At 37.2% G+C, this 25,849-nt stretch overlaps 1 protein-coding gene across 1 annotated transcript; it reads right to left on the bottom strand.

The window, feature by feature from the left end:
* Positions 1–22,072: 22,072 nt before the first annotated feature.
* Positions 22,073–22,704, bottom strand: LOC108370010 (uncharacterized). The gene is made up of 3 exons (XM_017625245.1): positions 22,521–22,704; positions 22,218–22,456; positions 22,073–22,154 (listed from the first exon to the last, which is right to left on the bottom strand). The coding sequence occupies exons 1-3, from the start codon at positions 22,568–22,570 to the stop codon at positions 22,108–22,110; spliced, it is 336 nt and encodes a 111-aa protein (XP_017480734.1). The 5' UTR covers positions 22,571–22,704; the 3' UTR covers positions 22,073–22,107.
* Positions 22,705–25,849: the final 3,145 nt, after the last annotated feature.

Genomic DNA, 25,849 nt, shown 5'->3' on the forward strand with positions numbered 1-25,849 from the left:
ACAAGCATTTTCATATATTTATAACATTATCATAACATTTTTATATTTAAACACTGGCTTACAACAAAAATGCGCAGCGGATGCCACTATCCAATTCCTATACAAAATCGCTTGCTGATTCCGAAATTTAGTATTTTTTCCATATATAAGTTTTCGAGATATTTGCAATTTACCGTTATTCAGCTTAAGAAAAATAGTTCCTCTTAATCACTTATATCTTATACGAAATGTAGCAAATGAAACGTAGAAAAACTCCCCAAAAACAGTATATGTGACCTGGTGTACGAAAAGGGAGCTTGAGTGCGAAAACTAGTTTTCTGTGAAAAAGCTGTTAAAAGTAAGCAACTCGTTTCGTCAGTTTCTCATTATCTCGTTAATTGTTCTCCGCGCCGGACGTCCAGTAAGTGTTGTTTTTGGTCCAGTAAGTGTTGTTGTTGTTCGGAATATTATTATAGTTCATCGTGTAAGTTGCTAGTGTGGAACATTTAAAAAAGTAACACTGAAGAAGTGACGTTTTAGTACACTTCTAAGCAAGTTAGGATTTTCTGCATTTCACCACGTGAAAAAGCATCTCATCTTCCATCCGAATCAACCAAAAAGTGAAAATTAGATTTTTTGACACCTAAGCCCCCTTTCCGTAGACCAGGTCACATATATGTATGTACGTACACCAATTTTCTATAAACTTAGTATGTTTTGAGAAATTTATTAATCATTCCAGATTTTTTATTTTTTTATGAAAACAATAAAAAAAAATCCAAATTTAACGGGGAAAAACTTCAACATTTTTTTCTAAATTTTTTTCATTTGTATTAAAGCCTGTTCCTTTACAAAAAAAGCATGTTGCTAACGAAGAAAATCGATAGATATGTGAATAAAAAAGATGTGAAAGGTCATATGAAAATGTATGTACATAATCGTACATGGCGTATGAGTAACATTCTTTACTGCTCATATGGCCAATTCTACAGGAAAGTAAACCCGCCCGATTTTTTTTCTTTCAAATATGGAACATATTAGTGATTATTGGTATTCACTATATCTGTCGGCTGCTTCTGACGCTAATTCTTATCATGTCCAAGCATTTTGTGTTTAATATTTTGCTCCTTTTTTCGAAGGATTTTTCACGAAGCTAAAAACAATTCTCGATACTTCAACAAGGAAAAGTACAAAAATATAAGCTTTCCGTGATATATTTTGGCCGATAAAGTTCTGAACGATAGAAAATAAATTAGTTTAACAGGATACGTTCCAAGTTAGCGAAAAAGTGGTTTAGAACTCCTATTAAGTCGTAATGAAATGTGCCGCAAATATTAAGTGTAACGTAGCCAGTGAAAAAATAAAAAAGTTTTTTTTTGGATAATTAACTACCTTTTCCAAAAGGATATATAACATGTTTTCTTAATATTGTCGATATCATACTGATTCCATATGGAAAAAAAAAAGAAATCATAGCTGACTTCGTTGCACAATTACCTAATAAATAAATGTAACGTGGCCAGTGCTTTTCATTTTACTTAAAATTTTTTTATTGACTTGATAACTATTCTCATTTCATTTTAATTAATAAATAATAACACATATTTAAGAAAGTCTTTTCAATTGCGAATTGAGCATTATACTAAATTTTAATAACTATTCTATTGAAATAAAGCGAAACTAACATTTGTAAAATATCCTTTGAAATCTTTATCTCCTAAGATTTTGACTATATATTTGCCTATAATTCAATTAGATTTTTGCAACATATAAATCTGATAAGTTATCCGCCCATTATAGTGATTGTGCTCATAACACTACAATTTTATAGAATCTGATACGAGTCTACACCAGACTATGAAGAGTTTAAAATAATAATAATAACATATTGACGACATATGTTAGTGCTTGGCCGATCTTCTCCTCCAAATTGTGGCATGCGCCTTGACATTGTCACACAAAGGAGAGGGCCTACAGTTTTACGCCGACTCCGAACGGCGACTGTATTTTTATGAGAAGCTGTTTTTCATGGCAGAAATACACTCAGAAGTTTGCCATTGCCTGCCGAGGGGCAACCGCTGTAAAGAAAAAACCTTTTTTCTATATTTTTGCGATGTTGCTTTGACCAGGGATTGAACCCAGGCCCTGCGGAGTGTAAGCGCGCACTGCGGCCGCCGGAAGAGTTTATAAGTCTATTTATTTGATTGTTTTTGTTTATCGGCCTTTTAATTGTAAACTGATCTAATTTTTATTTATAAGCTCGAGGCCCAGAGAATACATAAAACACAGGTTTTAGTTCTTTAATTCTTAATATCGATATTTCGAGCTCAATCTGAGGTCATCTTCGGGAACTCTTAGTTGTAGGTCGACCGGGCACAACTAAGAGTTCCTGAAGATGACCATTAGATTGAGGTCGAAATATCGATATTAACAATTAAAGAACTAAAACCTGTGTTTTATGTATGCTATTTATTTTGTTAAAAATTGTTTATATTACAACTTTTCTATAAAACTGCGATAAATGCATTATCTTTTTTTTATCTAAGATTAAAAAAGTTGTGGAAACCGCCGTATCTGATTTGAAATTGTCTTGGATGGCATTGGAAAAAAATAATTATTCAGAGAGGATTAAAAAGAAAACACACAACGTGGTACTTTAGATGAGCTTTTGCATATTTTAAGTTATTAAAAATAAATGGCTTTTATAGTAAAGTTAAATAAATATTATTTGCGACAATAATACGAAGATTTTCCGGTCAAAAATTTTAGTGTAGGATGATTTTTGACCTAGTTAGAATTTTTAAGGATAATCGAGTTTTATTTTTTAATCCTGCAATAGAAGATCCCAATTTTAGCTCAAGCAGTTGTTTATGATGACAGAATAAAAATGCGAAGAAAAAATGGATGAACAAAGTCTTTTGATTAAACCTTACCCAAGCGAACCGTGTTAAAAAACTAAAATTTGCAACAATTGGGTAAGCAGATGACCACCTGCATTCATTGTAGATGACATACTGAAAAGCTAGCAATATTCGCTCACCCGTTTTGCAGAAATTTCAAACTTTCTGACACAACCCTTCATTAAACTTCCAAATAGTGTAACGTAGCCAGTGCACATTCGAATACCTATAACTTTGAAACCCAAGGATTTATTAAAACTTTTCTTTTACAGATACATGGATTTGACCGTGCCTGATCATATCACCTAAAAAGCCTAGTTGGTTTTGTGTTATTTAGTGGACAACTGATTCATATTTAAAAAAAATGTGTACGAATGTAACGTAGCCAGTCAAATAATCGGCCATATGTATTTCATACTTTTTTTATTTATCCACCGATTTTCTTCTTTTCAAATTACTACTTGTTTTTTTTTTTGTAAAAAAACAGGCTTTAATACAAATGAAAGAATTACAAAAAAATCTTTTATTTCTTAAATTTTTTCTCTGTTAAATTAAATTTTTTTTTAATTTTTTCATAAAAAAATAAAAAATCTGGAATGATTAATAAATTTCTCAAAAAATACTAAGTTTGTAGAATATTGATGTACATACATACATATATACTGTTTATGGGGAGTTTTTCTACGCTTCATTTGCTACATTTCGTATACGATATACGTGATTAAGTGAAACTATTTTTCTTAAGCTGAATAAGTTATATATGGAAAAATGCTAAATTTCGAAATCAGCAAGCGATTCTGCATAGGAANCGGTAAATTGCAAATATCTCGAAAAGTTATATATGGAAAAATGCTAAATTTCGAAATCAGCAAGCGATTCTGCATAGGAATTGGATAGTGGCATCCGCTGCGGATTTTTGTTGTAAACCAGTGTTTAAATATAAAAATGTTATGACAATGTTATAAATATAAAAATGTTGTGATAATNCCCGATTTTCTTCTTTTCAAATTTCTACTTGTTTTTTTTTTTGTAAAAAAACAGGCTTTAATACAAATGAAAGAATTACAAAAAAATCTTTTATTTCTTAAATTTTTTCTCTGTTAAATTAAATTTTTTTTTAATTTTTTCATAAAAAAATAAAAAATCTGGAATGATTAATAAATTTCTCAAAAAATACTAAGTTTGTAGAATATTGATGTACATACATACATATATACTGTTTATGGGGAGTTTTTCTACGCTTCATTTGCTACATTTCGTATACGATATACGTGATTAAGTGAAACTATTTTTCTTAAGCTGAATAAGTTATATATGGAAAAATGCTAAATTTCGAAATCAGCAAGCGATTCTGCATAGGAATTGGATAGTGGCATCCGCTGCGGATTTTTGTTGTAAACCAGTGTTTAAATATAAAAATGTTATGACAATGTTATAAATATAAAAATGTTGTGATAATGTTATGAATATAAAAATGTTATGATAATGTTATAAATATAAAAATGTTTGTGTTTTTCTCTTGCTTTTCTAGCTTTATTCCGACACTATAGAAGTTGATGTTTTTTGAAATGTTATAAGTTTTTATTTGCCTTAACATATGTATTTGAAAAAAATAATAATTTTTGATATTCCAATAATTAGATTTGTGTTATAACTTTAGATGAGTAGTTATAGTTTGCAGTTTTCATACTAAAATCCTATGAAAACTCACTATTTTGCTACTATCTCCCTCACTACCAGCGTAATACTTTTCAGCTTTAAATCGGACTGGATCTTGCTTTAGCAACCGAATTAATGTCTGGCAAATTAATTTTAGATTCATTAGTACTTAAACAACATCATATTAAATTTTGAGCTTTACTAAAATGATTTCAAAAATAAATTTTTCTTTTAATAAAAAAGGACGTCTGGCACAATGATAGCAACAACGGACATGTCTGGCAATAATAAATCTATGTTTCTAAACGTTAGTTAAAGCCAATGAAAAGAATATTAGCCTTACTAAAATGACTTCAAAAATTTACATTTTTAACTGTAAAGTGCGTATCACTAGTCAACGCAACCATTACCGCCTGCCAGATGGCCCCCACGCTAACCGAGGGAGTGAGAGAGATGTCATATCAAAAAACCAGCTGTCCTGAAATTCCTGCTCGAAAACGTTGCTAGCTCTTAGGCTATTAATGTTCAAAGTGATGTCTTCACTGATGTCCAGAAGGTTTTCAAAAGCTTATTTTGTTATCTAAGTAGGTTATCTTTTCGGGTCACATGAAAATGGCTTTGTTATCCAGCTGTAGACATCCTCAGAGTCAATGTTGGGAAAATATTCGACACAGTCTCCGACTAGCAGTCATATGATACGGTCGTGGTGCGCTTATTGTTCGTTAATTCTTCTTTCTCTGTATTCGTACAATTAGGAGTACAATAACAAACTGATCTTTCTGCTTTGTGATACCTGCTGACTAAAATAACCACACGTGTTTGTAAAAAGTTATCAGCATGGCCCCTGGGGCCCCAAAACTCGGGGATAATAGATTTGCCTTATTATCCCCACCCACCCGTCCTAAACGTAAAAAAACTATAAATATTAGTGAAGAGTTTCCCGAGCTCCCAGTGACGAAAAAATACGATCCTAAATTCGTAACAATAAAACCAAAAGACTCAAATAAAGCATTCACCGAATATTCAATTTTTGCATTACATAAATCTCTTCTTTCCATATGTAAGCAAATTAATTCTATTTCTCAACAATCCGACGGCAGCTTAGTGGTCCTGGTGAAAAATCGTGAATATGCGAAAAAGTTTATAGATGCCCGCTTACTTCCTTGACTGTGTGCAATTACCGCCAACTACCACGATAACCTCAACTGCGTTAAGGGCACTGTATATGCCCCTTTCCTCAACAACGTCCCCGAAAACGAAATCGTCGATGGCTTGAAAGAGTATAACGTAACAAACGTTTATGAATTCCAACGTATTACAGAAGGAGTCTCTAAACCCACAGGAGTAATCTTAATTTCTTTCGACAACTACTTTCTCCCGGACAAGATTGACATCGCATGGATCACCACCAAAGTACGTCCCTTCTACCCGAACCCCATGCGCTGCAAAAATTGCCAGAAGTTAGGGCACACGCTCAAGTTCTGCAAAAATATGCCAGCTTGCCAATCATGTAATCTCCTCCCTCACACACCCGCTCCATGCATCCGCACCTACTGTGCAAATTGTGCAGGCGAACATGCTGCTTCATCCAACTCGTGCCAGAAATATCAGCAAGCGAAAGAAATCATGAAAATAAAAACGCAGGAGAAAAAGGCACTCTGCGCGAAGCGAACAAAAGATACAAAGCCCGGAACCCTCTCTCCCTGAATCCAAACTCACTCGCTAACATAGTTAAGAAAATAGTTCAATTGACAAAAGCATAAACCAAATATCAAAAGCAATGCAAAATAGTAGCACTAACTACAGCCCAATGACTCAAGAAAATCCATCAATAACAACTTTATATTCAACAACAACACCAATCAGCAAACCCATAGTCACAAAAACCAGTTTTCCCTCCGCCTACCCCACCGTCAACAATCAATCACAACCAATTGACACAGTAGAACCAACAACAGACACTGCTAATTTTGGCACAACAACGACAACAACACCAGACGACCTCTCTCTCTCTCAAATTACAGCACTTCATTCGCTCCGCTTTGAAAATGATTCAGTCGCTTTTAGTATTGCAAACAGTGTTGCCAGAACTTTTTGGGCCGACCGGCTAGATTGGCAAAAAAAAGCGGCTAAAAACGGCTAAAATGTTTTAGTGAAAATTCACATGCTTTATTTAAATAAATCGCAAGAAACGAAAGTCTAGTTAACACCATTAATTTATATCGAGTGTATATTCCTCATCATCAAATGAATCACATTCATCACTATTCACATATCACCTGAATTCATTAATTTTAAGAGATCGTCATCTACAGTAAAATTATGGCAGCATTTTTCTTCACGTTTTAAACCGTATCTTAATATAAAATAGCGTTTAACGTTTTAACGCACATTGGATTTCTTTGCTTAGTTTTTATTATATTCATTGAACTAAATATTCGCTCTACTTATGCATTACTTATAGGCAAAACAAGAAAACTAAAAACTAGGTTGCTGACGCAAGAGGGTTTTCTCCTAGGGCATTTCGAAATTGATAAACTTCGGCCCAAAATTTTACAGTTGAGTCTAAATTACTCCAGGTATGTAACGTTAACCGTTGCCATTGCATCTCTATGGATGTTATTTCGTCGGCATTATATTTGTGTTTTTGTTACTGTAGTTGAACAAATACTTTTGGTTTAATTACTCTTAATGCATTTCCAACCGAAAAAAGTCAATTTTTTTTAGTGTGGCAATATTTGTAGGGAGGCGTTGGCGTAATTCCTTTATTAAAGTGATAATAATCTCGAATTATTTTCTCGGCTTCGTGGTCAAAAGCGTTTGTGCTTACTTTTGTTTTTAAATACTCTTCAAAACTGTGATAAAACTGAGGAAATGGAGCAAGGTATGGTTCCAACGGGGAGCATATAGGATAGGAGCTAATAACCACTAGGGAGCATAGATGCGAAAGTAAAACATTGAGTTCATTAAAAATCTTCATTGGGTGTGCATTATTGCTTTCGAACAACTTGTTTACTTTTTGCACCTGAAAATTAGGCAAATAGTAAAATCGGCTAAAAACGGCTAACTTTTTTTACAAACCGGCTAACAAATCGGCTGCCGGCTAGATCGAATTTTCTCCGGCTAGTTGCTATCAAAACCGGCTAAATCTAGCCGGAAAACGGCTAAAATGGCAACGCTGATTGCAAATCTCCCACCTTTCGAACACTCAAATAGCATGGAATTGGAAGCAGCACAACAATCAACTCAAAATTTTCATTCGGCAAGCAATATACATCTTACCAACAACTTAAATGATTTTACCAACTCGTCTACATCATCAGCAGCTAAAGAATACATAACATCGAAAGTTATACAAAACAACAATAAGTAAAACTACTTTATTTTACAAACGACTACTAATTACATACAAACATACAAATTTAACCAAATTAGATAGTTTATACATTTCCACAACATATACATATACACCTATCTGATATACGTAGTTATTTAATATTATGCTTAAAATTGTACAGTGGAATATCAGAGGATATTTAAATAATTATAATGATATTGACTTAATTATCCGGGACATTCAACCCGATATAATATGTCTGCAGGAAACCAAGATTCCTATCAATTTAAAAAATCGTATAGTTCCTAAGTCTTTTATTGGCTACTTTACTAACTCTGCACAAAATAACAGTTCCAAAGAAGGTGCAGCCACTCTTGTTAAACGAAACATTCCCCATAAGTTAATAACACAATTTAACTCGATCCAATCAATCGCAATAGAAATTTATATACCCTCCCCTATTACACTCATCAACGCCTACATTCCACCAACACAAAACTTTACTGAATCTGACATTGTTTCCATACTCCCACGATCACATGGCCCCTCGATATTTCTGGGCGACTTTAACGCTTGGAGCCCATTGTGGGGATCAAAAAAATCTAACGCTCGTGGTACAACAATTGAAAACATTATCATGTCCAGAAACTTAACCCTCCTCAATGACGGCTCCCCTACCCATTTCTCCACCCATAATTCCTTTACCCATACCGATCTAACTCTAGCTTCGTCCCAACTAATTCCCAAATGCACTTGGAAAAGAATTGATGACTTGTATGGTAGTGATCACTACCCGTTACTTACTGAAGTACTTTCTGACCTACCAACTAGCAACCTAATAAAATCACCAAAATTCAATACCGATGCCGCCAATTGGCAACAATACCAATCTTTATGCGAGGAAAATTTCCAGGACTGGAGCACTAATAATATCCATAAACTCACAGCTAATATTACCAAAGCCATCAGATCAGCTGCCAATATCGCCATACCTCAAAGTAACACTACCCCGATAAGAAAGTATTCCGCATGGTGGAACAGAGATTTGCACGTCCTAAGGGTTAACAAACAAAGACTCTGGCATTCCTATAAACTATCTCCATCTGTAGACCTCCTTGTAGCCTACAAAAGAACTAATGCACAGTTCAAAAAATCTGTAAAAGAAGCCAAAAGGAAGGCAATCTCCAACTTCACTTCCGATGTCAACCCATCCTCTACACCTAAGAAAATCTGGGCCAAGATCAAAGCTCTTACCACTATCGGTTGTACTCTTTACAATAGCCTTCGAAAAGCTCAACAAAATAGCAAGCAACTTCAAATCAATAGACTTCCGAATCTATGCCGACGATGCAATTTTTTATACTAAAACAAAAGATCCTTCAACAGTCGAAAGTGATTTTGCCAACTTGCTACACGACATCAATGCTTGGGGCCAATACTCAGGCACTACACTGACCTACAGCAAATGCAAAGTACTACACATATGGAGAAAACTTAATTGTCCACCTATAACCCTTAGTGTAAACAATTCGCGAATAGAGAACGTAGCCACTCATAAAATCCTCGGCGTAATTTTTGATAGCAAGTACACTTTTAAACCCCACTGTTCCACACTAAGAACAAACCTTTTCACCAGGTTAAACATTATTAAGAACTTGTCATCGAAACACCTTCGTATACATACGGTGACCATATTTATGGCGATCAAATACGGGACAAGAAAAAAGTCATTTTTTTTTTCATTTATCTTTGCTTTTATTTCCATAACGGAATGCAACAAATCAAAAATTATGTGTATTTGTTTGAAAATAAATACGTACAAATGTATAGTTGGGACTTTTCGCTAGTCCAAAAATTATTCATCAACGAGAAAATTCTTTCTGTGGGTGCGTTTGACCCTGGCAAACATAAGCTGAATTCGACTAATTTAATGATATTTTTTAAAGAGATGTCCTTCTTGGAAAAATGTTCGAAAATTTCCACCCATTTTTCGCTTAATGTTTTCCCATTATTTAACCAATCTCTAATTTTTTGTTCATCTAAAAACTGTTTAATGTAATTAAACTCATCGAACAATTCCGAATCATCAATGATTAAAGAGCCTCTTTTCGCCATAATTAAAACTAAGCTTTTTTCTATATCGGACCACGAAGGCACTTCTTTTAGTACAATCCAACTTAAGTTTTCTACTTCTTGAAAAGATGAGTCCCACTGTTTCAAGTATTCAAAGCACGTGTTATAGAACGCGGTCACATTTTCTTTAAATTTGCTTTGATTGATAAGGTTTTGTTCATCCAGTTCAGTTAACAACTTTTTAACGTCCAAAGGCAAAAATAGCTCATCTCTTCGTTGAATCATTTCGAATTTAAGATTTTTTAATATTAAAGCTACTTCTGGCATGCTTACATCTTGCGATTCTACTTGAGATATTTTCGAATAAAATTTTGCAGCCTGGCTATGAATAAATAAAAGCCATATTAGTGAACATGGATTTTTAAAAAAGTCATATAAAATAGTAGGAACTTTCTTCTGTGAAAGAAAATATTCTTTTAAAGGTATATAAAGCTTTATAATTCTTTCGACAGCAGGCTTGAGCGTCAGCCACCTCGTTTTGCTAAAACCTAAAAGTTTACGATACTCCGTTTCCGAGTTTTCGCAAATATCTTTAAGTTTTTCTACACGAACAGTGTATGTATAAAAAAAAGAATAAATTTTCACCACAACAACTTCCATATCTAAAGGTAAACACTCTACCGCTGTTTGGATACAGTTATTGAGAATGTGAGCTGCACAATTCACACCGATTAAATTGTTTCCCGTAGATTTCTGCAATACCAGAGCCCCAAAATTGCAGTTGGTCTTGTCAGCGCAAAGAGCAAGTAACTTGTTACATATTGAAAAATTATCCAGCGTGTTATTTATGTATTCTGAAATAATGGCAGATGTTTCTCCTGGAAGCTCCTTCCATTCTATTATTTTTATTACAATTCCGATTTGAGGGCTAAAGTATCTGACCAATATTGGGCAAACTTTTGTGCTCCCATGATTGGAGCAATCACTGTAAATGGTAACAAAATTAATTGCCTCCAAGTTCCGTTTAGTGTCCGCAATGGAGATTGGTGACAAAACGTTGCATACAATTGCTTCACTTTTCGTACGAGCACATGAAAACTTCTCATCAAAACAGTTTTTTATGAGTTTGGTAGTGCAGTCATTTGACCTGAATGAAGAATTATGTTGAACTGTGTGGAAGGCCCAAGTCCCTTCGTTGACTGCATTCTGTTTTGTAGCCGCATCAAAGTTTTCTCTACAAAAATATTTGTTCAATTTTTTGGTTGATGCAGCGGCAGCATGGGCATCTTTATGTTTTCGCGTTTTTAGATGTTGAGAAATATCAGACCGCCCCCCGTTTGCAATTGAAAACACTGCTTTGCACTTTTCACAACGAACTTCACTAGCCAGTCCAGTTTCTTTAATGAATTTGAACTCTTTTTGAAGCTCATCGTTGAAAATACACCTACGTTTTGGAGGCATGGTGGCATAGTTCTAAAAATTAATTTCGTTTCCTTATACAAATAAATCAAAATTTATTTTTACATCGATTTTATACTTACAAAGCGATGATAAGTAAATGTCTTGTGTTTATCAACATCACTTTCAATTACACGGATAATTTGATCCGAGACTCTTTTTCTCGTGAGAGTGCTGTCAAAACATCATTTTTTATAACATCTTCTAATAATGCCACTGCTACGAAAAACATGCTTGGTATTTACTAAGAAATTTTAGGTGATTTTTTTTTGAGTAAGTAAATCGCTCGAAAACCAATAAATATGAATAAATATCTGCTTTGCCTTTTAGTATTATAAAATTATTAAATTACGAATAAACGCGTTTTTACTCATAAACACTGCATTTTTGCTAGTTTTATAAATGCATGCACAAAAAATCCCTCGAATTCAAAGCGCTGGATTTTGAACTTGACTAGTGGTAGCTGTTCATCGGCCCTGAACTTTCTGTGCTGCCAAGTCATAAAACGAGTTTGGGTGCTCTCTCAGAAGCAAAATGAGAGTGTCTCGTATCATATCATCTGTGGTCAATTGGTTCATTGACATGTCATTCTGATCAGCTGACAAATGCAGGGATGTTGAATTTTTACTCTAGGTAGTACCAAAATACAGAACATTTTGCGTCCCGTATAAAATTATTAAATTGCCAGGACAGGTGGCCCAAAAAGAGGACTGTCCCGTATAATACACGACGGATGGTCACCGTACGTATACATCAAAACACACTCATCAACATCACTCGATCTCTGGTATTATCTAAAATTGATTACGGTCTCCCTATTTACGGCTGGTGCGCCAATCAGCATCTAAACCTTCTCAATGCCCCTTATCATTCAGCGGTCCGACGAAGCCTTAACGCCTTCCCAACGTCTCCTATCAAGTGTGTCTTAGTTGAAGCTGGACTTCCATCCATCACCGAAAGACGTGAAATAACCACTCTTAAACTTATACCCAAACTTTTAAGCACCACAAATAAACCTCTTTTCAACACCTTTAAAACCGTATCCCGGCATAAACGGTCTTTCAAAATCTGGTCGGCCATTCGCCGTTGCGTCTACAACTGCAACACCCTCGGTATTTCTTCTCCGGCAACCTGCCCGAAAGTTTGTAGCCAATGTCCTTGGAAACTCCATCCCGCATCAATAAATGTCGATCTTCATGCCCTCCGTAAACTTAATACAAATGCGGTAGTATTTATACAACGTTTTGAAGAACTAATTCATTCGCAGACCTTAGAGGGCTGGGTACCAATTTTCACCGATGGTTCAAGAACTGACCATAGCACAACCTTCGCTGTAGTACAACATGACGGAAGCCTAATATCCAACGGTTGGCTAACTCCGAATAGCTCAATTTTTTCTGCCGAGGCATTGGCTATCCTCAAGGCGTCAGAGTATGCAACAAATATTAACGGTAAATTCCTAATCTGCACAGACAGCCTGTCAGTCTGTCTAGCACTAAAAAACATCTTTAACGGTGATCAGACCGTTTGTCGTATCAGGGAAAAATTAATAAAATACTCCAACAAAATAAAGCTTCTATGGATACCCAGCCACATAGGGATCTCTAGGAATGAAAAAGCCGATTTAGCAGCAAAAAATACATATTCCCACCCCTCCATCTCCTTCGACACATTCTCCTCCAATGACATTCTTAAAATTATTAACAACCATTCTATTCACTTAAAAAATGCTGAATGGTCTCAATTTAACCATCCGTATACTCCTATAAACCCTGATTGTAGAAAATCCCTATTCCCAACTTCCCTTTCCAAACACCAAATCACAACTTTTATTCGACTTACGCTCGGACACACTAAACTATCACACGAGCATCTTCTCCTCGGCTCCCCTCCCCCGGTTTACCAGTTTTGTGGTGGGAATCTCTCAATCCAACACTTCCTAGACCCCTGCCCAATGCTAACCACCAAACGAAGTACCGCACTTGGAACTACGGTACCATCCACACTATTAAATAATGTTACCTACGACAATGTGATTAACTTATACAACTATATGAAATGTATTAATATATTAGAGAATATTTAAAATGCACAGTTAGAATTAAATCATTTTGTAATCAAAACAATAAGCACCGAAGGTCCTAGCAGCCAGTGTGCTAATTAAGTTAGGGTTATATTGTATATATCCCCAACAAATAATAATAATAATAATAATAATAATATTCGACAATGGTTTTTTCTAAACCTTCCAAGTTAACACTGGTAATGCGCGTTAACGCTAACTTATACAGCCAATTTCACGAAAGCAATTTAAGTGAAAAACAAGTAAGAGCAGCGCTGTGGCTGTGGCTATGCCGAAGGCTTCATACCTTTCATGAACATCTGAAAATTTTACTTTAACAGATTACTGCATTTGAAAAAATGTATATATTCACAGCATACATAGATAGAGGAGATACATATAAACAATCAGAGGACTGGATTTTCACTGGTGTGTGATCGGTATGTGAACCGGTAACACAATTTAATGGGTTTAGCTTCCTACATAAGAGAGATATATCGCAAAAACTTGTACCTGAACAATCAGTGGTATAGGAGATAAAGCTTAAACAGCAAAGATTTTGACTTTGTATTATTATTTATAAAATATCTTACGAAATTTATCGGTTTTAGCTGTCCAAATAAAGGAGTTTTACAGTAAAACCCCATATCTGAACAATCAGTTCTATGGAGGCAATAAATAGGTTATAGTGAACCGATCTTTGTTAATTTTACTGTATACTTTCTGTGGATAATGAGTGAAAACAGTGCGAAATTTCATGTTTCTACTTGCATATATGGAGAAGTTATAACAAAGAATCTCATATCTGAACAATCATTTGTATGGAGGCTATATGTTATAGCCACCCGATCTTCGCCATTTTCACTGTAAGTATTTGTTTGATAATGGGTGGAAATATTGCGAAATTTCATGTTCCCAGCTGCATAGGTAGAGGAGTTATAACAAAAACTCGCATATCTGAACAATCAGTTGTATGGGAGCTATATGTAAAAGTGACCCGATCTTTGTTATTTTCACTGTAAGTATTCTGTTGATAATGGGTGGAAGTATTACAAAATTTCATGTTCCTAGCTTCATAAATGGAGGAGTTATAACGAAAATTCTGATAACTGAACAATCAGTTGTATGGGAGATATATGTTATAGCGACCCGATCTTTGTTATTTTCACTGTAAGTATTCTGTTAATAATGACTGAAAACGGTATTTTCATGTTCCTGTTAAATGGAGAAGTTATGGCGAAAAATCTCATATCTGAACATTCAACTGTATGGAAGCTATAGGTTATAGCAACCCGATCTTCACCATTTTCACTGAAAGTATTCTTTTGATAATGAGTGACAACAGTGAAAAATTTCATGTTCCTGGCTACTTAAATGGAGGAGTTGTAACGAAAAATCGTATATCTAAACAATCAGTTGTATGGGAGCTATAGGTTATAGAGACCCGATCTTTGTTATTTTCACTGTAAGTATTCTGTTAATAATGAGTGAAAACGGTGCAAATTCTTATGTTCCTAGCTGCATAAATGGAGAAGTTTATGGCAAGAAATCTCATATCTGAACAATCAGTTGTATGGGAGCTATAGGTTATAGAGACCCGATCTTTGTTATTTTCACTGTAAGTATTCTGTTAATAATGAGTGAAAACGGTGCAAATTCTTATGTTCCTAGCTGCATAAATGGAGAAGTTTATGGCAAGAAATCTCATATCTGAACAATCAGTTGTATGGAGGCTATAGGTTATAGCGACCCGATCTTCGCCATTTTCACTGAAAGTATTCTTTTGATAATGAGTGATAACAGTGCAAAATTTTATATTCCTAGCTACTTAAATGGAGAAGTTATAACGAAAAATCTCATATCTGAACAATCAATTGTATGGGAGCTATATATTATAGTAGTCCGATTCTTCCGGTTCCGACAAATAATTAATACATTATAAAAATACACCCACCTACCAAATTTCATCTGGATATCTCGAAAACTGAGAGGCTAGATTGCATACAAACAGACGGACAGAGAGACAGACGAACAGACGGACAGACGGACATGGGTAAATTGACTCAGCTCGATTTCATGCTCATGAAAGGTATAATGATTTTAATTTTTTGAATTTTCTATGGAAACTAGCAGATCCGGCGAACTTCGTCCCGCCCAAAATTAATTTTTTGTATTGAAATATTTTGGTCCAACATTTTCACCACAAGGTCACGTTCATGATTTTCAGTGACGCATTTATCTTCTAATATTACGGTTTGGTGGTTGTCAGAAGGCATATTTCCATTGCCGTCATAAATAACCTAGCAAAAGTGTATATGCATACAAAGATACGTAATAGTTTCAGTGCGTTTGAAAGGCGCCACGCCCCCTTTTTAAATAGCCCCAATTTCCTCTAAGAGTATGGGATTGATTTCATATACATATCTCCATACCATGTTCGAGCTCTCTACCATGAACACTTCCGGAGATATGCAGTAGGAGAATTTCGGTTAGTATGGGAAGCGCCACGCCCCTTTTTCGAAGAGCATTTTCTGCATGACTATGCGATTGATTTTATATATTTTGTACATACCAAGTTCCAGTACTCTACCATGAACAGAGAAATGCAGTGTGAAAAATTCGGTTTATATAGGAGATGCCACGCCTCTTTTTCCAATAGCCCCAATTTTTCTTCATGACTATGCGATTGATTTTATATATTTTGTACATACCAAGTTCCAGTACTCTACCATGAACAGAGAAATGCAGTGTGAAAAATTCGGTTTATATAGGAGATGCCACGCCTCTTTTTCCAATAGCCCCAATTTTTCTTCATGACTATGCGATTGATTTTATATATCTTGTACATTCCAAGTTCCAGTTCTCTACCATGAACTCTTCCAGAGATATGCAGTGTGAAAAATTCGGTTTGTATGGGAGGTGCAATGCTCCTTTTTCCAATAACCCCAAATTTTATTCATGACTATGCGATTGATTTTATATAACTCCATTCCAAGTTCCAGTACTCTATCATGAACACTTCCAGAGATATGCAGTGTGAAAAATTTGGTTTATATGGGAGGTGCCACGCCTCTTTTTCCAATAGCCAATGATCCTCTCCTCTCTAAGACAATTGTAAGAGGTGCCGCATTGAGCATTTAGTTTTTGAGGTCAACATGATTTCCTGGGATCAATGAAAACGATCGAAACTGTAAAAAAAACATTGATTTCCATTTAAGTATTATGTCCCCTTCAATGCAATGGGGTATAGTCGTTGCGCGGGGTATGCAGTTACAGTTGCACGGCTATACTCAATCCCGACTCTTACGTCCTCGTTCGCGCACTCTGGGTAACGTGAGCAACCCACGTGCGAGATGCGGTAACCAATCCGAGTGGAGCCTTGGGTCACAGCAGAAAGAGAGGGAGCTTCGGTGGGGCCACTCCGACTTATTCGGTTTAAGGGCTCACTGAAGTCTGCAGCGTCTGTTCACTAGTAGGTGCGGCTGCAAGCGGTTGTCTGCTTGGAGCAATCGTATCGCTATATAACCGTGTATTTGGTTGCGAAACCACCCCCGTCCCAGCAATGGGTTGTGCGCTGGGTTTGGGACCCGCCACGTAAAAACCACTTCCAGTGAAGAAGCAAGGCAAAGCCTCGGATGAGACCCCCCTTATGACGACGGACACGGCAAACGTTTAAAGGACTACGATTTGAGGGCATGCACCTGGAATGTCCAGACCCTTAATGGGGAAGGTGCCTCTGCCCGGCTGGTTGATGTCCTCGTAAGGACAAAAGCTGACATCACCGCCATCCAAGAAATGCGTTGGACGGGGCAAGGCAAACAATGTCTGGGGCCTTGCGACGTCTACTACAGCTGCCATGTAAAGGAGCGCAAATTCGGTGTTGGATTTGTGGTGGGAGAGAGACTCCGTCGCCGAGTACTGTCGTTCACCCCGGTGGACGAGCGTCTAGCCACAATCCGCATCAAAGCGAGATTCTTCAACATCTCGCTCATCTGCGCCCATTCCCCGACGGAAAAGATGGATGAGGCATCCAAGGATCTCTTCTATGAGTGCTTGGAGCGCACGTGCTTGGCGACTTCAATGTCAGGGTGGGCAAGGAAGGTATCTTTGGAACCACCGTCGGAAAATTAAGCTTCCACGACGAAACGTCCGACAACGGATTGAGGCTGATCGACTTCGCCGGGGCCCGAAACATGGTAGTATGCAGTACTAGGTTCAAGCATAAAAAGATCCATCAAGCTACCTGGCTGTCTCCGGATCGAAAAACGAGAAACCAAATCGATCATGTTGTGATAGACGGAAGGCACGCTTCCAGTGTTTTAGACGTACGCACACTCCGAGGCCCAAACATCGACTTGGACCACTATCTTGTTGCAGCCAAGATACGCACCCGCCTCTGTGCAGCAAAAAATGTGCGCCCAAATATGCAAGGAAAGCTTAACGTCGAAAAGCTGCAATCACAACAGACAGCCAGCGCTTTCGCTACTCGACTCTCACACCTGCTCTCAGAGAGCACTCTTCAACAAACCGACATATGCGAGCAGTGGAACCACATTTCCCGCTCATTAAGTACCGCCGCCGAAGAAGTAGTCGGATTTCAGCGAGCCCGAAAGAACAACTGGTACGATGAGGAGTGTCAGGAAGCTGCAGAGAAAAAAGATGCCGCCTACAGGGCCACGCTGCGATCGGGCGCAACGCGCGCTATGTGGGACCGCTATAGGGATCTGAAGAGGGAAGCGAGACGTATTTGCCGCAACAAGAAGAGAGAGGCAGAAATACGTGAGTGCGAAGAGCTTGAAATGCTGGCCGACAGGAGGAATGCCCGAAAATTTTACCAGAGAGTTAGGCGACTTACGGAAGGTTTAAAGACCGGGGCGCACTCCTGTAAGAACAATAATGGCGACCTAGTAACTGATGTCCAGAGCGTACTTAAATTATGGAGGGAACACTTTTCCGCCCTACTAAATGGTAGCAGCACAGAAAGTTGTGGAGAAGAAGAACCCGAGCCCGCAGTCGATGATGACGGAGTCGACGTTCCACCGCCTGACTATGACGAGGTACGTATAGCAATAACGCGGCTGAAAAACAACAAAGCCGCTGGAGCTGACAGCCTGCCAGCTGAGCTATTCAAGTACGGCGGCGAGGAGTTGATAAGGTGCATGCATCAACTCTTGTGCAGAATATGGTCAGATGAACGCATGCCCGACGACTGGAATTTAAGTGTGCTCTACCCAATCCACAAGAAAGGTGACCCCGCCATTCGCGCCAACTACCGCGGGATCAGCCTTCTAAGCATAGGTTACAAGGTCTTATCGAGCGTATTGTGTGAAAGACTGAAGCCCACCGTCAATGAACTGATTGGGCCTTATCAGTGTGGCTTTAGACCTGGCAAATCCACCATAGACCAGGTATTCACAATACGCCAAATCTTGGAAAAGACCCGCGAGAAAAGGATCGACACTCACCACCTATTTGTCGACTTTAAAGCCGCTTTTGACAGCACTAAAAGGAGTTGCCTATACGCCGCTATGTCTGAATTTGGCATCCCCTCAAAATTATTTGTCGACTTCAAAATGACGTTGAGCAATACCACCAGCTCCGTCAGGATTGGGAAATACCTCTCCGAGCCGTTCGCCACCAAACGGCGTTTCAGACAGGGCGACTCCCTTTCATGTGACTTCTTTAATCTGGCGTTGGAGAAGATAATAAGAGCTGCAGAACTGAACCGCTCAGGAAGAATACAAGAGCGTGCAATTGCTGGCTTATGCCGATGACATCGACATCACGGTAACAAAAACCGCGAAGGCTGGTCTGCCTTTTCCAATGGGCTGGCGGTAAACAAACAGTCAGCACATTCGCGCCTTGGCACCCACGTCACTGTTGACAGTTACAATTTCGAGAAAGTAGAGAATTTCGTTTACTTGGGAACCAGCATTAACACCGATAATAATGTCAGCATTGAAATCCAACGCAGAATCACTATTGCCAACAAATGCTACTTTGGACTGAGTAGGCAATTCAGGAGTAAAGTCCTCTCTCGACGTACGAAAACCACGCTCTATATGGCGCAGAAGCATGGACAATGACAACATCCGATGAGGCGGCTCTTGGAGTGTTCGATAGAAAGATTTTGCGGAATATTTACGGCCTTTACGCGCTGGCGACGGCGAGTACCGCAGACGATGAAACGATGAGCTGTATGAGCTTTACAACGACATGGGCATAATGCAGCGAATTAAAATACAGCGGCTCCGCCGGCTTTGCCATGTCGTTCGAATGGACACCGACGCTTCAGCTCTGAAAGTATTCAACTCGGAACCCGCTGGTGGTAGCAGAGTAAGAGGGATGCCCCCACTGTGATGGAAAGATCAGGTGGAGGAGGACTTGGCTTCACTTGGCGTTTCCAATTGGCGTCAGTTGGCACAGAAAAGAAACGACTGGTGTGCTCTTCTGAACTCGGCCAAAATCGCTTAGGCGGTTACAGCGCCAAAAAAAATTCGGTTTGTCTGGGAGGTGCCTCACCCCCTTTCCCAATAACCACAATTTTTCTCCATGAGTATGCGACTGTTTTCATATATCTCCATACCATGATCGAGTACTATACCATGAACAGTTCCAGAGATATGCCATATGAAAGATGCGGTTTTTTGGGAGGTGCCACACCCCCTGCACCTACCGGTATGAAATATACTTTAAATCCGATTCTCATACCTACCATATATACACAAAAAATTTCATAAAGGTCGGTCGAGCCGTTTAGGAGGAGTCCGACCACGAACATCGTGACACGAGATTTTTATATAAATACGTATTAGATTTACAGAAAATAAAAAATTATTTTCCATTTAAATTTCTGGTGAAACCGGCTGTTATCAATTTTCTTAGCGTTAACTTCGAAGTTACATACGTTTTTCTGATTGACTTTGTTTATCTATGAGGTTTTCATGCAAATTGCTAGAAATTCTAAAATATACATGTCACCAATAAAAAAAATCTCGACGTGCTGGAAAAAACCAAAGATGTATTTTTATTTCGCAGGCCTCTATTATCTTCGCAGCGTCATTCAATACGGGTTTTAAATCCAGTGGCGGCATCTTCCTAGTCGCCGGGTATACCGACGGATAATACAGTGACGTGGCGTTTTCTGCCTCTTGCTTCATCCTAGACATCGCTCCTTTCGTTTTTCCAACCACTGCAACTATCCACATACTTGCTCCGTTTCATACTATTTTTCTGTACAAATTTGACGATAGCTTAAGAAATTTCGTCGCTAGTTGTGTAAGCAGTGATCGGAATTCTACCACATTGTGGTAGATCTGCCACTTTTTTGAGCACCTACCACATCTACCACACAAGGTCTGAAATCTACCACATATTAGCGTTTTTGAGTAGTTTTATTTTTGGTCGACATAATTTTTTAATTTTAAGAGCAAAAATTGTCCAACACTAAACACTAACAACAGGCAGAATGGGAGGATAAAATAAACCGCAAAATAGAAAATTTTCCCAATATTCAATTTTTCGACAGGAAACGTGGTTTTATTGTGTTCAATTGCAAAATATATGCTTTATAAAAAGAATGAATAGCGAAAATGATAAAAACCGGCGATTTTTGTGAAAGGATTAGCAAATTTCAGTGCATCTCAAATTTCTAAAGCGTTGTTTACTTTTACTTTTTTTGTCAAAATCGGCAAATCACAAGTAGCGGTTTCTGGAACGAGCCACATTTGTTCGCTACATCGTGATGTGATAAAAAGAAAAGCTGGTAGCACTCCGCAAGGTTGCAGAAATTTTTCAAAATACATATGTTCGAAAAATATCTTGAGATGGAAGGAACTGCTTTACACTGTCAAGGAAAAAAATTGCCAAAACTCAATGCAATTTTTAGCAACTTCAATCTTGCACTTTATTACACTAAAATTATTTTTTTTTTTAGATTATAATTAAAATATTTGCAATTTAGGTGCAACCTTGCAGAATTTTTTTAATTTTTGTACAAAGTTCCATCCAAAACCTGAGATCTACCACATTATTTTGAAATCTACCAATTTCTTTTCCAGATTTTACCACACAAATTTTTTTTTAAGTCCGATCACTGTGTGTAAGTCTCAAGTACTTCGCTCATCAAAAGTTCGTCTTCGATTTGCATTGCGAATGGGTACCTCACCAACACTGGAAGAAAATTAAGTCCCACTACGTCGGTGCTTTGGTCAAGTTGAAAACTAAAAAATTCACAAGTTTTCAAACTTTTTATAAGTTCGACTGCCTCTAAAATCGTGTGGGTTCGCTCTTTCACAGTGTGATTGTGAAGTTCGAAAGAATAAGTAACATATACCCACCCACTTTGGGAAAGCCTGCATTTCGGTATTTTCGAAGTGTTGCATAGCCCGTGCACGGTGCACTAATTGCACGGGTTGCATTGTAAAAACCGGTTTCCTATGGCACAGCTTTGTAAACCGTCCAGCCGTGCACCGTGAAGTAACCACTTCTAATAGATTTTGGGCCACTGCATTTGTAAAAATGGAATCATATACATATCTGAATTTTAAGAAAATAAGCAAGTAGGAAAATCGGCTAAAAACAGCCAAATTTATTTTGCAAAATGGCTCACAAATCGGTTGCCGGCTAAACCGAATTTTCTACGGCTGTTTACTATCGCAACCGGCTAAATCTAGCCGGAAAACGGCTAAAATTGCAACACTGATTGTGTTATCGAACAAAACTACTTACTGTTATTATTTTTACATACCCAAAGCATTGCATCTCTTTACAACTGCATTTTTACGAAGGCGGGACACCATTAAGAGGAACGATATTTTCGATGTAGTAGCTGTTGCCAAAACGACAATAAATACAAAGATGTATGTCAAAAATTTAAAGATTTTCAAAAAGCAGCCCAACTTCGCCCAACTCGCTGCCGATCCTGTTGCTCTCCTTGATGGCGGGTCTTGGAAAGTGTCCCATAGAGGAGGCTTGTCTTTAGACTTACTATATTACAAATAATTTATTAAGTCACTTAAAATTACTATTTTTAATTTAGTTTTGTTCCTACCGAGATTTAAGAAAACTATCATCATTTGATTCCACGTTATGGCCATCCATATTGGCAAACAAACTCGTTTTAATCCCTTTTGCTTATGTATACATATCTACATATATCAAGTATAATTTATTGCTGCTTGTGAATCGTCTTTCATCTTCAACATGCAATCAAAGACTACTTTTGTATTGGCACATCATCATTTTAAGCAGATACATATGTACATATGATACCAAACAAGCATCACAACAGAACAATTTATTGATAAGGAATCAGTATTTGCAAACATAATAAACGATAAGACCAATGAATATGATGAGTAGGGCTCGGAACCTCATGCACTAAAAAATCGAAAATTTGCGCGTATGGAAAATCTAAATAACAGGTACACTTTCAAAAGAAAAAATTGATTTTTTTAATTTGTGGGCACACCTATGTTTTATATATGATTCTATTAGTAATCTTTTAATAAATGGATAAATTTAAATTTAATTCATTTTAATCAAGGGCTTCAAAAGTTAGACGAGTAATTAACATTTAGATTGCTGAAATTGAAAACAAAAGAAAAAATTTTTTTTTTGAAAATTTGATTAAATTTTAACAATTTTATAAATAACTCCCTCAGTTTTGAAGTTATTTTATTAAAATTTTGCACATAACGGGTTTTTAATGTTACCTTAATTATTCTTTAAAATTATCGAAATAGTTTCACTTTAACATATAGCTCCAATACAACTGATTACTCATGTTAGAAATATCAATTTAATAATATTTACTACTTTGTAATATTTACACTTTAACTTATAATTCTTATTGGCAGTTGATTAGATCGAGTTGTTTCAGTCTAATATAACAGAAAATATTTTTTCATTCTGTAAGAAATTCTTATACAATAAAGACCTTTTATAAATTCTTATAAGTTGCGGATTTTATTGCTTGAACACATTTGCAATAGGTTATGGGCCGTTGCACGATGGAGTTTTTAAAAGGATCTTTTACAAAGCTGAACGCAGACAACTACCATTTGTGGAAATTTAAATTGGAGTTGATATTGCGAAAAGAAGGAAGATGGAAATGTATTGTATAGAGGATGTATTGTATAGAGGATGTATTGTATAGAGGACAGTCAGCTAATGTTAATCAAGAAGGCGAAAACGGCACGCAAGGCTTGGGATATCTTACGGAGTCAGCATGAAAAGGACACGCTTAGGAGTTGCGTAAGAATAATGTGGAAGATTTGTGGCATGAGATTCTCAGCGGATATGAACATCAATGAACATATCATGGAGATGAAAATCTTGTTTAAGAAGCTGGAGGCATTGGGAGAAACTTTTTCGGAACGCTGGTTGGTGGCTATGTTGTTAAGCAGCTTACCATCCTCGTTTAATACCCTGGTGATTGCTTTGGAGGCTCGAAAAATGGAAGAACTCACATAAAAGTTGTCGAGACAAGTATACTGGAAGAATGTTTGCGCCAAGGTGGATGTGGTGCTGCTAAGGAAGATTCAGTGATGAAAATAACTAAGATGGATGAGAAGTTCGAAAAACGGTGTCATTTTTGTAAGGTCAAGGGACACATTAAAAAGGATTACTGGAAATTCAAAAAGTCAAAGAGCAGCAACAGTGTGAATGAAGTTCGGAGCGACAGTCTGAATAATTATTGTTTCTCTTCAGCGAGTCATCGAAATTCGTGGGTCATTGATTCTGGAGCTACGTGTCACATCAGTTCAAAGCAGGCTTATTTCAAAACGCTGGACAGGTCGGTGCATGAGAAGGTAATAGTAGCGAATGGTCAGAAAGTTTTCGCAAGTGGAAAAGGCTCGTGTGAAATCACATTGCGTAACAGTTACGGGGAAAAGAATTTGGTTAAAATGGATGGAGGGTTATTCATACCTGGCTTTCACGGAAATCTGGTATCCGTTCATAAATTTTTGGCAAAAGGCTTTCAAGTAGTATTCAACAAGTCGTCATGCAGCATTCAAACTCAGGAAGGAAAGGAAATTGGAGTTGCTGATCTTCAAGATGGTCTATTCCGATTAAAGCATCACGTTGAAAAAGTTTTAGCCGTCTCACAATGTAGGCTGCAGGGTTGTGAACACTACTGGCACAAAGTATTTGGCCATCGAGATATTAACGCGGTGAAATTCATGCAGAAAGAAGGTATGGTAAGCGATCTTAAATTAGTCAATTGCGGGGTAGAGAAAAATTGCCATGTTTGTCTTGAAAATAAAATGGTCAGAAAGCCATTTCCAGATTCGCATATTAAGTTCAATTCTGTAATGGACTTGGTACATACAGATGTCTGCGGACCAATGGAAACAGTCACGCCAGGGAAAAAGCGATATTTTTGACCTTTATTGACGATTATAGTCGATACACTGTAATTTATCTCCTTCAAAATAAGTCAGAGGTTTTTGATACATTAAAAATATATATGGAATTAGTAATGAATAAATTCTCGAGGTATCCAAAGGTTATCAGATCAGATAATGGAGGGGAATTTCGCTCAAAGGTTGTAGAGAATTTTTGGATTTAAAAGGTATCCAGCGTCAGTATACAGTACCTTACTCTCCACAACAGAATGGTGTTGCTGAAAGGAAAAATAGAACATTGGTTGAAATGGCGAAGTGTATGTTAACTGAAGCAAAGCTAGCAAACTTATTTTGGGGTGAAGCAGTTAACACAGCGAATTATTTGCAAAACCGTTTGGTAACAAGTGCTACTAAATGCACACCTTATGAGAGATGGGAAGGTGAAATTCCTAGTATAAAACATTTGAAAGTCTTTGGCTCAAGGGCATAAGTTTAAATCCCGAAAGAAAAACGGAAGAAATGGGACCGTAGATCTGATTTACTTACATTTGTAGCATGATACAATAATTTTTAGAAGGTAGTTTCACTTCAAAATTTTTGACATAAACCGTGTCTGTGACAAACACGCAATGTGGCCACTGCTACGATATAGAACTTGGGGATTTCCGCTTGTAATTTTAGATATTTTTTAACAAAACATGTAAAGATTTATATGTTTCATAACTGATCACTTAATTTTAAATATAAATATACGTATTTAATACATACATTTTTGCCACTGTTAATCACGGTTGGCTTTCCTTTATGGCCGTTCATTAAAGGGGCGGTGGGCGAATGGTAAGTGGGAGTGGCACCTCAAACCCACCTTTTTGGAGAGGGAATGAACCGCCATTGACAAAAATGCAACCCCCGACCACTTAGGTCCCCTATGGTTCCCTAGGGACCCCTTAGAAAAATTGCCAAAAAGCACAATTTTCATTTGCGTTTATTCGCTTGAAATATGTTAAATATTCATTTGCACAATACATTT

This window comes from Rhagoletis zephyria, unplaced genomic scaffold (assembly GCF_001687245.7).
Source record: "Rhagoletis zephyria isolate East Lansing unplaced genomic scaffold, Rhagoletis_zephyria_1.1 Rzeph_scaffold_00060, whole genome shotgun sequence".
Classification (NCBI taxonomy): Eukaryota; Metazoa; Arthropoda; class Insecta; order Diptera; family Tephritidae; genus Rhagoletis; species Rhagoletis zephyria.